General features: G+C 44.0%; 1 protein-coding gene across 5 annotated transcripts in view; it reads left to right on the top strand.

The window, feature by feature from the left end:
- IFT54 (intraflagellar transport 54) overlaps positions 1–17,699 on the top strand; it is a 372,547-nt gene that overhangs the window by 103,698 nt on the left and 251,150 nt on the right. For all 5 annotated transcript variants that reach the window (XM_086956264.1, XM_086956262.1, XM_086956261.1 and 2 more), the window contains exons 3-4: positions 3,365–3,526; positions 12,280–12,420. In XM_086956264.1, coding sequence (XP_086812390.1) covers positions 3,365–3,526; positions 12,280–12,420 — 303 coding nt within the window. The remainder of the gene's footprint in view (positions 1–3,364; positions 3,527–12,279; positions 12,421–17,699) is intronic.

Genomic DNA, 17,699 nt, shown 5'->3' with positions numbered 1-17,699 from the left:
TAACTTTAAGTCAATCAATGGTAGTGTAACTGATCAAATTAGTGTTACTTACAGAATTTTGGGCAGAGTTTCTGGCCGCTGGACACGGCAGGGCGCGGACGGGCGCAGACGGGCTTGCCTCTGGTGCGCCATCGGCGCGCCCGCTGAGCGCTAGCATCTGCCTGCTTAAATAGCAGCGCAGAACGACTAGCGCGTCAACAAAGATGGCGCTCACTCTGAGCCCCCGAAAGTAAAGAGGGACTAACCGGTGAGACACTGGCTGCCCAAAAACAATGAGAGCAAAATGCAGGTAAGTAAGCAGTAGCGAATGAAGTTAAAATACACAATTCAAACAATAGTAAGGTTTAAAAACAAGGATCTAGATAATGTGCAAAAGGAGCAGAGTACTCCTATATTTCATTTTAAAGTGCAAGTATGCGAGTTTACAAACAAAACGATCAGGACACGGCACAATCAGCAAAGTAAACAGTTTGTGGACTCTATGCTAGATGTATCGTTCATTGTGGACCGCCAGATCAACTCAGTATCCTCGACATGTTTCAATACCCTCGGCCTGCTGCGAAAGTCTTTCAGATCGATCCCCACCGAATCCAGAAAGACCGTTTCTCATGCCCTCATCAGCAGCAGACTCCACTATGTCAACTCACTCCATGCCGGCGTTACCCAGAAAAACCTCTGTAAGCTCCAAAATGTCCTGAATGCCGCAGCCAGACTGGTCCTCGACCTCCCCCGACCCAGCCACATCACTTAACACCTCCGCGAACTCCACTGGCTCCAGGCAGACAGAAGAATAACCTTCGGACTCCTCACCCACGCTTACAAGGTCCTCCACAATGCCGGACCAGCATACCTGAACAGCCGCTTCGCCTTCCATTCATCCAAAAGACTCCTTCGCTCAGCCCAGCTCGCCCTGACCACAGTCCCCCAGATCCACAAGACCAGAACCAGAGGAAAGTACTTCTCCCTCCTCGCTGCCAAGACCTTGAACACCCTACCCATCGACCTCAGACTATCTCCCATGCTACCCCAGTTCAGGAAGGATCTCAAGACCTGGCTCTTCCAGTGACCCCAGCACTTAGATTGATCTGCTCCCCACCTCCCCCCAGCTCCTGGAGACCCTCATGGGTGAGTACTTGCGCTTTACCAACCCTTGATTGATTGATTGAGTGGGGAGCGTTATCTGCCAATTTGTAAGGTTGCCAGAACTTCCAGCATTGAGCACCCCACCCTTGGGGTAGTCAGGCTCCCTACCCGGGGACCCAGGGAAAAATCCTTACATTCCCTGATACTCTCAATACTTCCCCACCTCTGCACCAGTTTTAAGGTGCTCCTTTTCCTTCAAAACAGAAAGTTGCAGTTCTTTTGGTGCCGAAGCTAGGTTATGTGCCCTCCCCAGCTGTCACCCCTGGTTTTCATTTCATGAAATATATCTTGCCCAAGAATATGTTCTAATTGACCCCTTGTTTTCCCGCCTGACCTTGTAGTAGATGTCCCTATAGCGCTTAGATCAGGGCAGTCATGGTGCGAAGTAACATTTTGACCGATGTCACCATTCCAATAACATGAGCATGCATCTGCCATCGCATTTGGTCATTGAAAGAAATCGGGTACAGCTTACTGCACTGAACTGAGGGGAGGACAGCGACAATGGTGATGGAAGAGTGGTGCGCAGTGAAACACAACAATCTCAGAGCAGACCCAACTACTCGCCCGCAATAAATATTTTTATCCTTAAAGATTTTTCTTCCATCTTTGAGTTGGGAAACATTACTGATTCATATTTATAACACCAGCACACTGTTTTATTTGAACAGGTCAGAAGCCAAAGACCTTGTACCATGAAATGTATTTCTTTACTAACCTTCTTGGTATTTAAAATAGTAACACAGATGACCTCAGCATACAGGCATAGCCCCCTAACGACTGGGAGCTGATCGGTCTTGGAACCGTGAGTGTACTCCAGCTTATGTGCCAACCACAGTTGGACTTCTTTGTCTCCAGAAGAATTGCCAAGTGCTGTCAGTTTGTTTCATGGGTGGGTTGAGGTTCCTTTTCTTTTAGGAGCACTTTTCTTCTGGATTTGGTAAAGCACTTCCTATAAGTATTATCTTTTATTTCTCTCTTCCTAAAGATTATTTGCAAGTCTACAGAGTTTGGGCTGCCTTGAATCAGCTATGACTTTTCCAGTTGTATTCGCTAGTAGTTTTCAAAAATATGAGCAATTTGTGAAACCTATCCTAAACTTGATACTGAGGCACTGTTGTCCCATTAATGAGACTTAGTTTTTTTTTATTTCTCTCAATTGGTGAATATGTATTCTTCATTTCTGAAGGCAAGGTCCAGGGCCATTAGACTTTCTACCAAACAGTAGTATAAAACAAAATAGCTTTGATTCTGCCACTGGACTATTGCTAAGAAGATCAACACATCAAATTGTTTTCCAGATAATGGTTTCTCTTTCATGTGTTGCTGGACCAGAACCGGTATCCTGGTGGAAGCATATAGATGATGTTAAGCAGCATTTCTTATAGAAGCTGGGTAAACAAATGTTTTTTGGGTAGACTTCCTTTGCTATCAAACACTTTCAGCGGTTCTGCATTTACTTCACACTTTTAGGTGATCATACCCAATTTATAATTGAGTTAATCTTCTTTCAGTTTTGGGAAGTAAGGTTTTTGAACCAGATGCCATCGATGATGTGATTAGATGGCATCAACTGTTGTTTTTCTGGTGATCCTGAGGCCATTTTGCTTATGGTTCTGTGTGATGGTTATGAAGAGGGATTTCTCCTTTTTTCTAAATCCTTCTTTTCAAGTAGAGAAGACTTCATAGTGTGTATGCTTGGAAGATTCTCCAGTTTTATTTAGATCTGACAAACACCTTTACAGATGTGAATAGACTTTTCCCAGCATACAAAAATCCTAACCTTGATAATCTAGCAAACAACCTTGACTAACTGCAAAAGACAGGGTTTGTACAGGTGCAGGGTTCATAAAATCACGATGAAGACAACAACATGAAGGACAGTCGTTCCAATATCTCATTTATGCTCCAACATCAACTATGCTTTTATTTATACTATGAACTAATGATGTAGTTCTCTTTCTCGGTGGGCAGGACGTATCATAAGTTTATAGGAACGGGGAAAAAATATATATGTCTTTACGGAGTCCCTGAGAATTTAATTGTATCAATAAAGTGTAAAAGACAGAGGCTATCAGAGTTAAGCTTGCACTGCTGCTGAAATCCTCATATTTTAAAACACAAAATCTACTAAATTTAGTACTCAAAATGATTTCTATTTGTACAGATGTGTACCGTACAATATTTTTTTGTGCTTTAACCAAATATTCTTTCATCACAGGATAAGGAAGCCAAAATCAGTTTCTTACAGAAGGCAGTGGATGTGGTTACAATGGTACTAGGGGAACCTCTTTCAGTGAAGCCAGCCCGCGTGGTAGCAGGACATGAGCCTGAGAAGACCAATGAACTGCTCCAAGCTATTGCTAAATGCTGTATCAATAAGGTTGGTCTGACACTATTTCTTTACCACCATGGAACGGGTGAGGAATTTGATCTCTCTCCGAGATTGAAAGTTGGTGGTGCCTTCTAAGTAATGTGACAGGGTGAGGGGTGAATCCTCACTGGGATTCATGGAAATCACTAGGCTTATTTTGGTGGTGGTAGTGAAGTGCATTGCATTTTGAATTTGCGTATGAATGGCTGCTCTTAAACACCTTCTTCACCAAATCCAACCCCCTTAATATGATTTTTGATAGCATATCCCATAAATGACAACGAGGGAAGGATCTATGTACATCATGCCAGCAAACAGAAAGGTTTATAACTAGATGATGAGCCTTTTGTTGTTGTATTTTGCTAGTGAGCACAACAATGGATCAGTTTATTATTTTGCAATGCATAGACATGTTCAGTTAGTGCACCGATGTGCCAGTCTCCTTTTACAGGACACTTATTGAGAAACTAAACAGAACCCTTAAATAATCTGCATCATTACATGTTTAGACCTCTGCTATTATATATATTTTGGAGAGCTTTGGGCATATCCGGAGTCTGATATAATCCGAAAGATGGCATATTTAATACCATGCTGCAATTAGTCCTTGGCATACTGGGAGCCATGGCATAATCAGAGCCTGGCATTACCAGAGTTCTTATGAATGATGAAAAAATAATCCCAAATGGGAAAAGTTGATGTTCGAGGCATGTGGACTGCTGAATTCATATCTGTGCATAGATCGCCGCCTAGTGTTGGGTCCGGATGATTGCACATTGTTGTCCTGGAAGAGTCTTCGAAGTATCACGAGATAGGTGGCTCCTCCTTCGGACTACAGTGCGCATGGGCATCCTCTCCATCCTCAGATTGTTTTTTCCGCCATTGGGTTCGGATGTACTTTCCAACACTCCAAGTTCGGAATTAACTAACTCTTCTCTAAAGGCCAAAAGGCCTTAGGATCCGTCGGTATTGTTCAGCGCTCGGTACCGATACACTTTCTAAACATCTATTGCACTTCGGTCGTCGAATCGGGCCGTGAGGCCTTCTCGACACCACGTTGACCAGCCGTCGATGGAACGAAGTCCATTCAAATACTGCCCGCAGTGCAACTCGAAGTTCCCGCACACAGATAAGCATCCGGTGTGCAACAAATGCCTATCTCCAGATCACAAAGAAGATAGTTGCCTGGCCTGTGCCCAGTTCCGGTCAAAAAAGACTATCCAGAATCGACGGGCGGCGAGGCACAAAATGCAGCGGTCGGCACCAGAAGCCGATAATATCTTCGACGATGAGGAAGAACTAGCGAGCGCCGAAGAATCGGATCAAGATGAAGACCAGTACTCCGAGCACGACTCCGATGGTTACCTCGAGGAGGAGGACCAAATCGTCGATCTCGAGGAATACGATCAAGACATAGTAGCTGTTGAAGACGACTCCGATGACGACCAGGGGCGAACCGTGAGTACACCGCCCCATATAGACACTATAACGATATCAGAGGCTCAGGTCGAGGCATCGCCAGCAGGCCTTAGCCAAGATCAACATTCTAGTTCTACAGCCCCGCCATACTGCCCGGCTAAGAACATATTCAAAGAGCTCTCGGAGACACGCCATACGGCACCGGTTCCATTGAAACCGAAACTCGTCGACAACACCGTCTTCGGACCAAAAGTCGTCGAAACAAAAGTCAATAAACCAAAGGTCATCGAGCCGAAGTCCGTAGCTCCAACACAGCCTTCGAAGCCAAAGACCGTCGAGTCGACATCGAAGATTAAAGCTGTCGAGTCGAGCTCAAAGCCTAAAGCCGTCGAGTCAACATCGCGGCCAAAAAACGTCGATTCGACGCCAAAGCAAAAGCACATCGAATCGAACCCAAAAACAAAGCACGTCGAATCGAGCAAAGTAGCATTGAATATCGACAAAGGGATAAAAACAGTCGACGAAAGTGAAAGGACTACGCCCAAAACTAACGTCGAACCGAAAGTGAAACCTAGGGTGGAACAGAATAAAGTGGTCGAGCCGAAGCACCTCGGTCCAAAAAAGGGCACTGAGCCAAAACCTCAAACACCTAAGGACACTGTCGAACTGACCAAACCGCTCAGTCCGAAAAAGGTGGTGAAACCAGCCAAAGACGTTCAACCGACAAAATCTGTCGACAAACATCAAAAACCGATTCAACACAAAAAACGGTCGAACCCACTAAACATATCGACCCGAAAACAAGCAAACCAAAGGCTACTGCAACAAGGCCAAAAACTGTGGAGGACGGGCTTATTCACCCAGACCCCGCCACAGAAGACCAGTCAAAACTGTATATTAACCCAGTAACTGGTAAAGTGACTGTTTACACAAAAAAGAAAAGGCCTTTGCCAATAGAAGACTTTCCTAGAATACCAGTCAAAAAGAAGAGAGACTGTGCTACCTCTCCAATACTTTTTGAACCTATTAATCCAGCTATGCCTACAACCCCATATACCCCAACATCACCTGACTACAACCCAGATGAAGATCAGGAAGCAGATGTGGGGTTTGGTTATCCACAAAACCCAACTGGAGACCCCAACCTACAGCCATGGGGTGCAGGAGGATAACCAGACAATGAAGGGGCTCTGCCCATTACAGAACCTGCACTTTACCCAACTAAGCCATCACCCACAGAAGATACTGTGGCCTTTAATTCTTTACTTGATAGAGCAGCTGCCTACCATAATGTAGATATGCACTCTGATGCTCTTGAAGAAGACTTTATCTTTGATACACTAACAACATCTGAGAGACATGTAAAAACACTCCCCATGTTGAAGGGCGTCTTAAAACACGCACATGAGATTTTTAAGGACACTGCTAGGGCACGGGTCATAAACCCTAGAATTGAAAAGAAATATACGGCTGCACCTATAGATCCTACATACATCAAGGGTCAGCTACCCCTAGACTCCCTAGTGGTATCCAACGCACGTAAACGGGCTAATTCCCAAACTACCGGAGAGGCTGCTCCTCCGGACAAAGAGTCAAAGATCTTTGAGGCATCAGGCAAAAGAGTAGCTGCTCAAGCAGCAAACTCATGGAGAATTGCCAATACACAGGCCTTGCTGGCCATATATGACAGGGCACACTACGACAGCTTAGAAGAAATTCTCCAACACTTACCTGATCCTTACAAACAGCAGGCAGATGAACTTATACAGGAGGGAAAGCTCATCACCAATGCCTCAATTAAATGTGCCCTAGACGCGGCAGATACAGCGGCCAGATCTATCAATACAAGCGTGCTGCTAAGGCGACACGCATGGCTCCGCATATCAGGCTTTAAGAATGAAGTTCAATCCACAATTCTTAATCAGCCCATCAACCCAGACTTTTTATTTGGTCCAGCAGTTGACTCAATTCTGGACAAAATGAAAAAGGATGCGGAAACAGCAAAGTCCATGGGAGCTCTCCAGTCCCAACAACACCGGGGCTCCTTTCGTTGCTTCAATTATAGAGGAGGAGCGCGAAGTAATACATCACAGCAATCCTCCAGCTACAAAAGTAAGACCCAACCCACATACAGCAAAAACACTAACAGGTGGATACAGAGGCAATAACACCAAAGGAAGGGGTCGTGGAGGAAATGCAAATAGATCCTTCACTAACACCGAACAGTGACTTCTTGCCACTACCCCCAGACCATATAACACCGGTCGGGGGAAGACTACAATAATTTCTGCCAATCTGGCTAAATATCACAACAGACAAGCGGGTCAGGCATATTATCCAACATGGCTAGTGCCTAGAACTCACCTCAACCCCACCCAACATGCCACCGTGCACCGTCCAATGTCACAGGAACATGTAACACTACTGCAGCAAGAGGTCATCAGTATGCTGCAAAAGGGGCCCATAGAACCAGTCTCACTACAACATCAGGGAACAGGAGTATACTCCCTATACTTCCTAATTCCAAAGGACAGGTCTCTCAGACCAATATTGGACCTCAGGCCCCTCAGCCTGTACATTTTGTAGGAGCATTTTCATATGCTCACTCTCCAGCAAGTCTTACCCCTGCTTCGCAAGGGAGACTTCCTAGCAACTCCGGACCTCAAAGACGCATACTTTCATATACCAATACACCCTGCTCACAGAAAGTATCTCTGGTTCACCATACGAGGACAGCACTACCAGTTCAAAGTACTACCATTTAGTGTCACAACAGCTCCACGCGTCTTCACCAAATGGCTAGCTACAGTGGCGGCACATCTCAGAAGGCAACACATCCATGTGTACCCATATCTGGACGATTGGCTAATACACGCGCCATCGGCCCAGCAGTGTGCCAACCACATGTCAAAAACCATCCATCTCCTGCACAGTTTAGGCTTCTCGCTAAACTACCCAAAATCACATCTGCAGCCCTCCCATGTACAACAATACCTGGGAGCAACTATAGATACACTGGCAGCAAAAGCATATCCCAACGCAGCACGGATCAACGGCATGCAAGCATTGATCCAAAAATTCAGGCCCCAGCACTCAGTACCAGCTCGAGTGTTTATGCAACTAATGGGCATGATGGCCTCGTGCATATTCATAGTCCCTCATGCCAGACTACACATGCGTCCTCTCCAAGAGTGCCTAGCAAGGCAGTGGAACCAGCCTCAAGGGCAATTACAGGACCTAGTGTTGGTGACCAGTCGGGCATACAACTCTCTGCATTGGTGGAATCCACAAAACCTTTGCAAAGGACGACTGTTCCAAGAGCCTGTCCCACAAATAGTGTTAACCGCGGACGCATCCCTACTAGGATGGGGAGCCCATGTCCTACACTACACAGTACAGGGACTCTGGACTGTACAACAAAAGAAGATGCACATCAACCTTCTAGATCTGATGGCTATCTTTCTAGCTCTAAAAGCATTCAAGACACACTTATGCAACAAAACCATGTTGATCTGGACGGACAACATGACGGCTATGGATTACATTAAAAAAAAAGGGAGGAACACCCTCGCCACAGCTGTCGCACCTAGCTCAAGCAATTTGGAAGTGGGCCATTCAAAGGAACATGTTTCTTATGGCAGAGCACCTCCCAGGCACAGATAATCAAGTAGCCGACCTGCTCAGCAGGCACAGTCAACAAATGCATGAATGGGAGATTCACCCCTAAGTGCTCCAACCATTCTTCCGGAAGTGGGGACACCCGGAGATAGATCTGTTTGCCACAAGCGAAAACGCAAAATGCCAGTACTTTGCCGCCAGGTTCCTACATCCACAGTCGCAAGGCAATGCGATATGGATGAACTGGTCAGGCAAATTTACGTACGCTTTTCCCCCAGCTCCATTAATACCGCTAGTGGCACGCAAACTACGCCAACATTCACTAACGCTAATCCTAGTTGCTCCCACATGGGCGAGGCAACCATGGTACACAACGTTCCTAGAACTGTCAGTGGTGCCTCATCAAAGACTGAGACTCACTCCCAATCTTCTAACTCAGAGCCATGGAGAAATCCAACATCTAGATCCGCAACAGCTGAACCTGGCGATCTGGCTCCTGAAATCCTAGAGTTTGGTTACCTAAACTTGCCTCCAGACTGTATGAACATTATCAAGGAGGCAAGAAAACCCACTACAAGGGCATGTTATGCAGCTAAGTGGAAACGTTTCGTCATTTACTGCAGAAACAATGATATAAACCCACTTGATGCTTCTACTCAAAACATCATTTGCTATCTCTTGCACCTACAACGCTGCAATTTAGCCTATTCATCCATCAGGATACATTTAGCTGCGTTAGCAGCATATCTTCAAAACAGGCAACACCTTTCACTATTTAGGGTACCAGCAATTAAAGCGTTTATGGAAGGACTCAAACGCGTAATTCCTCCAAGACACCCACCTTCACCAGTCTAGAATCTGAACATTGTTTTAACCAGACTTATGGGACCACCTTTTGAACCACTACACTCATCGAAATACAATTTCTTACTTGGAAGGTGGCTTTCCTTATTGCCATTACTTCGCTTCGAAGAGTTAGCGAGCTCCAAGCCCTAACTATTCAAGAGCCATTCGGCCAAATACATGCAAATAGAGTAGTTCTCAGAACAAACCCTAAATTCATGCCAAAGGTGGTATCCCATTTCCACATAAATCAAACCATCGAACTGCCAGTGTTTTTTCAAAATCCACAGACAGTAGCTGAAAGGGCCTTGCATACTCTAAATGTCAAAAGAGCTCTGCTATACTATATAGACAGAACTAAGGCATTTCGAAAAACAAAACAGTTGTTTGTTGCTTTCTCACTGCAACACAAAGGCAACCCTATTTCAAAATCAGGTATAGCCAAATGGATGGTTAAATGCATCCAAATATGGTATTTGAAAGCCAAACGCACCTTAACAGTTCCCCCTAGGGCGCATTCCACACGCAAGCTAGGGGCATCCATGGCTTTCCTGGGTAATATTCCTTTACACGAAATTTGTAAAGCAGCCACATGGACAACAACACATACATTTACAAAACACTATTGTGTAGATGTACATTCAAAACAGCAAGCTGCTGTAGGACAGGCTGTTCTCAAAACTCTTTTTCAGACTGCTGCAGCTGACACAGGTAGCCACCGCTAAGGGAGATACTGCTATACATTCTATGCACAGATATGAATTCAGCAGCCCACATGCCTCGAACGGAATATGCTACTTACCAGTATGCATCTGTTCTTGGCATGTAGGGCTGCTGACATTCATATCGCCCACCCACCTTCCCGGTTCCTGTCGCAGCTGCAGCATTCACTCTTTGCATGGACATCTCTTACTGTACTATACTCCATCTCTGCCACAATGGCAAAAACAATCTGAGGATGGAGAGGATGCCCATGCGCCCTGTAGTCCGAAGGAGGAGCCACCTATCTCGTGATACTTCGAAGACTCTTCCAGGACAACAATGTACAATCATCTGTACCCAACACTAGGCGGCGATCTATGCACAGATATGAATGTCAGCAGCCCTACATGCCAAGAACAGATGCATACTGGTAAGTAACATATTCCTTTTTTTTTAACAGGACAAACAGACGCCTGGAGCATCTCATCCCATTGACAAGTAGATTTTTAAAAAATAACATTCTATACACCTGGGGAACATTTGAAGGGCTAGTGACAAAGGCATGTATAGTCTTTATTGAAAGAGTTGCAGTGAGGGTCTTTTGTGATAACTTGGTTTGGTGTAGAAATAAAATATTTTGTTTTTTATATGGGGTAAAGTGGGACACCCTACCGAGGTCTTTGTGAAGAGAATCAGGATTAGTTCTGCCTGTATGCAAAGCAGGAAATACGTACTCCAGAGAGTTTAGGGATTGATTGTTTATTTTGTGGATTCCTGCCCTTCTGATCGCCCCTCCTGTAAGCGTTTTTCTGTCAGTCTTACACATATAATTGTCTAACTGGAACAATTGTACTTGTGGGGGAATCTCTCCCTTATGATTAACCTTGATCGCTTGTATAAAGATGCTGCAGGAGTGACTCCATTACACCAGTGAAATTCTGTGTCTCACAGTGCAATATATGTTAAAGCCATGCATGATGATATCAGGCCCCAGGTTACTTGTTCAGTGAGAAACATCATTTTTTGCAAAAATCCCTCTTTCCTCTTTAATAGATGAGACAATGCTCTCTTTAAATATATTGTGGCGCTCAGGGCGATCTGAAACCTACACTTTATGTTGCTGCACCAAATACTTTACTTATAGATTAACAAAGATCTAAAACTGGTGCTTCATGTTTCATAGGAAGATGTATCGGTGAGACTTTTCCCCAGAAAGTTATTAAAGTAGTGCTGTGAATGACTGGATTTAGAAGAGCCAGTGGAAGCTATAAACCACCTTTAGTTTTTTTAAATGTTATATTTTATATGACCATTTATCGTAAGATGCAGTGGTTCTTAAGTTGATTAATCAAATAGTGCCACCTTCTAGATGGTTGCAAATAATGCTAATCGAAATAAAAATGAAACAAATGCATGCTTATCACATCTGCTTGAAATTGTTATTGCAACAACAACAAGGCGAAGGGTGGAATGTTTGAATTAATCTTAGCCACTGGTAGTCACTCGGGCCGTATCCCAATCCATCGATTTTTAGCCCACCATCCCACCTCATTTTGGACCCAGCCATATGCAAATCCAACCTGACAGTGCTCCACACAACAGTCCAAACCAAACTACCATCCCACACAACTACCAGGCCACACACACTGTGTCACTGGAGCCAAGCTGTAACGAGTTGATGAGTCCATAACTGGGGTGCATCCGGTCCTGGCTTAGTTTGAGCTGGACTGTTTCGAATGGAGCAGGGCCAAGACTGATTTGCATACAGCTGGATCCAGTCTGAGATGACATGGTGTGCAAAGTAGCGATGAATTGAGTTGCGGCCCGAGTATTTGCCAATGCCTGAAATTGTTGTTATGGCATTAGCTAAAGTATTTAAAGTCCTAGGTGTAAAAACCTGTGCCTAAGCCACCCTATGCAGTAGATGTGAAGCTTGCTTATTTCCTTTCCTGGGATGGTAATAGACCTCTTTTCAGATACATGATATAACAATTGTACTGTTCTTGGGAAAAACCACCCCCTTTACCCTCACTTATCCCTTCTTAAGAGTTGGGGGTTCCATGTTTTACTTGCTCTCTCGGTGGATTTCACCTTGGTGCTGAATGCCCTTTTTGCAGTTTATGCAAGTGTGATGCTGTTTAGTCCTTAGTGTATTTGGTTTGTGTTCCTCTCACCTGCAGTTGTCCAGTGATGATGCTGTGAAGAAAGTCTTGGCTGGTGAGAAAGTAGATCCGAAAGGAAAAATATCTACCTCCAAATCACAAGATAAAGAGAATCGAGAGTCCAAAGAAGATGAGCGAAAGAGCCTGAAAGATAGAGAGGTGAGTTCGGGTATCTATCACAGAGAAACTGGGAATGTGGCAGAAGTATATATCTTTTACCTGCATTATGGACCCAGGTGAGTAATGCTATCTTCTTCAGAGAGACTAGAGTAAGCTCAGAGATATCCTTCAGGTTCATAAACTGAACACTTATGAAGCTCGTTATGTTCCTGAAGATATTTAGGACTATCTCAAGGGAGAGAGAGGTGAATACTGGCACCTCCTGCATCGTGTTGAGTTCATGTAGCATAGACACAGATAAGTGAGATAAGGGATCTCCAGCAGAGTCAAAGAAAAAGTTACATTAATAAAGTGGGCTCGAAAACAGACTTCAGGGAAAAGGGGTAAACATTGGCATCTCCTGTAGAGGGGTAGGAAGCAAAGAGCTCCTTTGCGGATAAAAATGTAGTTTTGAAGCTCCCGCTCTAGCCTTTATAAAAGTTTGGCATCCAAAAGTATCTCCACATTCCTTGCAGAGGATTAATGAGCAGTTGCATGGTATGAGGCCAAATGAAGGGCTCAAACTCTCCCAGTACTGGAATCTCAGTTGTCAGTCCATTCATGTTTGTTGTGGAGAAAATATGGTCACGGTGATGTTGGTAGCATTTAGAAGATTTTTTTCCCCGGCAGAAGTGGATTTCTGAAGATAGATGTTCACCTGGAACCTTTGAAGAAGCTGTGCCAAGGGTCATATGCAAAAGTTGAACAGGAGACAAGAGAAATGATTGTTTATGAAAGCTTCAGGAAACTGGGAGAGTGGAGGAATTGGCTGTCCCAATTCCTTTATTTCTGGCTGTGGTTGTTAAAAATTGATATGAGCCGCTGCAGAGCCCAACCTGGTATGCCTGCCCTGTGTCAACCTTTCCAGTGGTATTGTATGTTGAGCAGTGCCTTATGCAGCAGATAGGTCAATGAACAAGAAACATTTATTGACTGTCTTGGTGGCTTTGTGGCAATCTCCACTGCATCTCTTGCAATGAGCTTTTGGTCAGCCTCAGTATCAACTCTCTCCTTTAATTATAGGCAAGCGTATGTATTCTGAGGTGAAAGGCATGAGAAAATGTATGGAAAAATATGCCTGGATGTCTCTGTAAAATGGCAAAATCTACTCTCTAGGTTTGGTACTACAAACTCACCATATGTCTGATAGGATTGCACAGATACATGTCTAAGCCCAGAAATACTGCAGACATTTTCAAAAAGGGCCGATCACTGGTAAGGGGAAAAGAAGTGACACAAAGCAAATGTCTGATGCCATCTGAGACCAAAGAATCAATTCAAGCAATTTTCAGTGTGGCTGGGCAAAAGTCTACTGATTCAGTTTTTATGCTGACTCTGAAGTGAACTATGTAACCCCCACCTATGGAGTTATGTGACAGGAACTATTTTGGGAACCGAGCTGTATGCAAATTGAGGCTTGCAAAGTCTCTCAAACAAGTCTCAGCGTGAGAGTCTCTTTATGCTAATGAGTTATACATCAATATGATCCTGTGGCATAACTATGCATGAAGACCTGTCACACTATTAATTATTAAAACATGCAATGTTCAAATGTGAAAGACATAATTTTATAGTTTTGTACTACATAAGGGAAATGGGTTTAAATAATTGGTTCAATGATACTTATTTTTTAGTATTTCTAGCAAGAAAGTTCCTCAGCCCAACATCAAAGGTTACATACAACCTTCAAAATCCACAAATCATGCTTTCACTGAATGTTTTCATATCACCAGCCTGTAAAAAAAAATATTATCTCTTTTTTTACCAATAGTTGTCTTGTACTGTGTCAGTTGTAATGTCTCCATGAGATGTTACTAAAGAATCTAAAAAAAAATAGAAAATATCCATATAACTCTGAACCTTTTGCATCTATACTAAATGAACTATGTTGGAAAATGAACTGTCTTGGGAAACCCCCACTTGGGTTTCCAGTTTGTTTATATTCTGCAGCACATCACACTGATGATTTGTAACTGGCGATTTCTAAAAAAATAAACATTTCTTTCTACTAATTTCAGGTCTGTTTGATCAAATGAACATGTTTACAGATTCTTCTAAGACATGGCAATCATTTTTGTACTATACATTTCGCCCTTCAGTTATGTCAACAGAGTGAGTGTAATCAACCCCTTGGAAAGCAAAGCTATCAAGTAATTTAAAAACACTGTCACAGACACCATATCCCTGCTCCTGCTTGTAATATGGTTACATATCAAAAGGTTTGCATGTGTTGCAGGTGCTACATCTGGCTCCACTTTTGCTGTACCAAACTTGCACATGTCCACCTCTACCAATTTGCTCATGAAACAAGGGTTTGCCCAAAAAAAATTAATCGTACACCTCGGAAACCTAGTACGCGGTAAATGAGAGGTCTCAGTGGGCGAATCAGTAATGGCACACTTCACTCTTGAAACACATCTCCTTCATGCAGTGGCCCCAGTACGATTGATCAAAGAATGCAGGCTCCCAGAAGCGATGCACTGAGTAGTCCTTATTTAAGTAACTAATGTATTATTGACCATGGCTCATCCAAAGTAACACTGTCCCCACATTTGGTAAAGTCATTCACCAAATTTGGAGTAGGGGGCTTGAACATAATGAGGTAGTTCACTCACTGTTGGAAGTTCGGTTGCTTCATGGAGCACATCTCACGTTTTTACTCCATGTGTACGTTATTATTAGATTGGTTGCTTTCTTGTTACAGTTGACACTTGAACTAGAGCTGATTATGGCATTTCTTTTGTTTGTAGAGCTATCCCCTGAGGAAGGGCTATGTTGCAGCCCGAAATGCATTGGGATCTATGATTTCTGGACTGTTGTTTCGTTGATGATATATATCACCTATTTGTGGATCACGATGACTTATACATGGAGCATAATGTATATGTATTAAATGGCGATGAATCAGTAAACCTTTTTGGATTGAACCTTCATATGAAGTTTGCGTTAAATCATTAGACCTCTGTGTCTTTTCCACGCAGTGCACTGGGGAGTCTACCTCTCATCAGGGGTAGCCTTGTATTAGTCCTTTATCACACGCTGACCGGTCCAGACAGCGTTCACCCCTGGTTGCACGCTATACTGTGTAAATTCTGTTGGAACTTGGATTATCAACAGCTGTGCGAATTCCTCTCTAACATTCTTTGTGAGTCCACTACCTTTCTGTACCTGGGATTCAGCACGCTACTTGAACTTTAAAAATGAATTATGATTTGATATCGAATATGACTGAACTCAAGGCCGACACCTTCGCTTTCACGGCGGGGGATGCCGATAAAATCTATGGCATGATTCAGGAGGATGTTGCCACGGCTACCAGCTCTAGGAGCGCGGAGAGTAACATCAAGCAATTGCTCTACTTACTCAAGAAGGAATCGAATCAAAAATTACACGCAAGTACCCTCGTGCGGTACCATCGCGCCCAACGGATCCCCAGGGGCCTACGGGTCCCACTTAAGCCTTTAATATGCAAAAATAACACGCGATTTGTTGAGAGGTGGTTCGCTATCCTCAACAAATGCTCGTTGGACTTGATCCTGCTCATAGTGGAGGAACTGTCCAAAACTCTAGAAGACCTGGCACTAGAAATTAAAGCCGTACGTACCGAGCTGGACAACGCCATGGATCCGGCTGAGCTGACTCAAATGTTGGAGGACGTGAATGCTCAACTTGACAAACACACACGAGAGACACAGGAACGCAAATTCCGGAAGTACAAGAGGGATACCATAGATTATAAGTTCGGCGAGGTGTACACTTGGGCAGAAGTGTACGCCCGCCGACGCCCGAATCGCCCTTACAATCCGTACTCTGAGAATGAAACCTCGTCATCTGATGGTGACGCAACTACACGCAAAACCTCCAAGCCTACCTCCGAACAACCCACACAACAACCTGGCACCTCAAGCTCTGCGGTCCGTTTTTTAGAACAGGACCAGGATCAAAGCAACGACTCAGGCGGGGCAAAACCCGCAGAGGCCGAAAAAGAACAAGCCAAAACAAAGAGAGGCAACAGACGCAAATGAGTGATCATGAGAACTTGGTGATTAACATTTCATCCACCCAGTTAAATGAGGAAGAAGTCTGTGTACTACAAAAAGGGCAATCATTTGTTCCCACTACCAGAACAAACACTTTGGAACTCGAAGTGAGCACATTTAAACTTCTGCGCAATGTACGCTTGAGACATTATTTCCAAAACGTCATTACCACCCCCTCACGAGATGATGACATGTTGAGAGGACTACGTCCCCACAGCACCTTTATGGCTCCCGTGAGTCACAAAATAATAGACACATTTGAAAATCTGGTGAAATGCGACATTGCGAAATTACCTTTTCAATCCAAGGTGAAACGTGAGAACTTGACTAAAGCTGAAAAAAACATCATTCAGAAGATTGCCAACAATTCCTCGATAGTTTGTCAAACTGCTGACAAGGGCGGTGCCCTTGTGATCATGGACACGACATATTATGCGGAACAGATTGAGATACATACATCTGATCTCAACACATATGCTCCTTTAACTTCTGATCCAACCATTGAGTTTGCTTCTATACTGATGAAAATTATTGGTCAGGCATTCGATAATGGCACCATCAATGACAGAGCAAGGCGGTATCTTACACCTATCAACCCTAAACCACCTGTGTTATACATGTTACCGAAGGTGCACAAGCACCCCTTGAAACCACCCATGAGACCCATTGTCTCAACCAGAGGAAGCATTCACGAGAACACGGGGAAGTTTTTAGACAAATATTTACAGCCATTTGTGTTGAATACCAGATCTCATGTCAGAGACACTACAGACTTTTTGATTAAACTACAACAAGCCGCAAGCGGCTTGGAAGATCAAGAGTTGATACTATGTACGGTGGACGTATGTTCGTTATACACGTCCATACCCCACGACTTGGGCTTATTGGCTGTTGAACATGAACTTTCCCATTCCAATCTTGATTCTGACTTGCAGGTACTGTTGATGGAACTATTGGTCTTCACCTTGTACCATAGTTACTTCACAGTATCTGACCAATGGTTTCATCAGCTCTGCGGGACGGCCATGGGCAATTGCACAGCGCCGTCGTACGCCAATACCTTTATGAAATCTTTTGAGGAATCCCATATATTGAACCAGACCGCCTGGACTGACAGTGGGAAATTATACTTAAGATTCATCGATGACATCTTCATGTTATGGTCTGGCACTGAACAAGCTCTCTTGGATTTTTTGAACACATGGAATCTCATCAATGAGCGCATACAATTCACCTGGA

The sequence above is a fragment of the Lissotriton vulgaris genome, chromosome 2_1, assembly GCF_964263255.1.
Source record: "Lissotriton vulgaris chromosome 2_1, aLisVul1.2, whole genome shotgun sequence".
Classification (NCBI taxonomy): Eukaryota; Metazoa; Chordata; class Amphibia; order Caudata; family Salamandridae; genus Lissotriton; species Lissotriton vulgaris.
The sequence above is the reverse complement of the archived record's forward strand: the minus strand, read 5'-3'. Positions and strand labels throughout refer to the sequence as shown.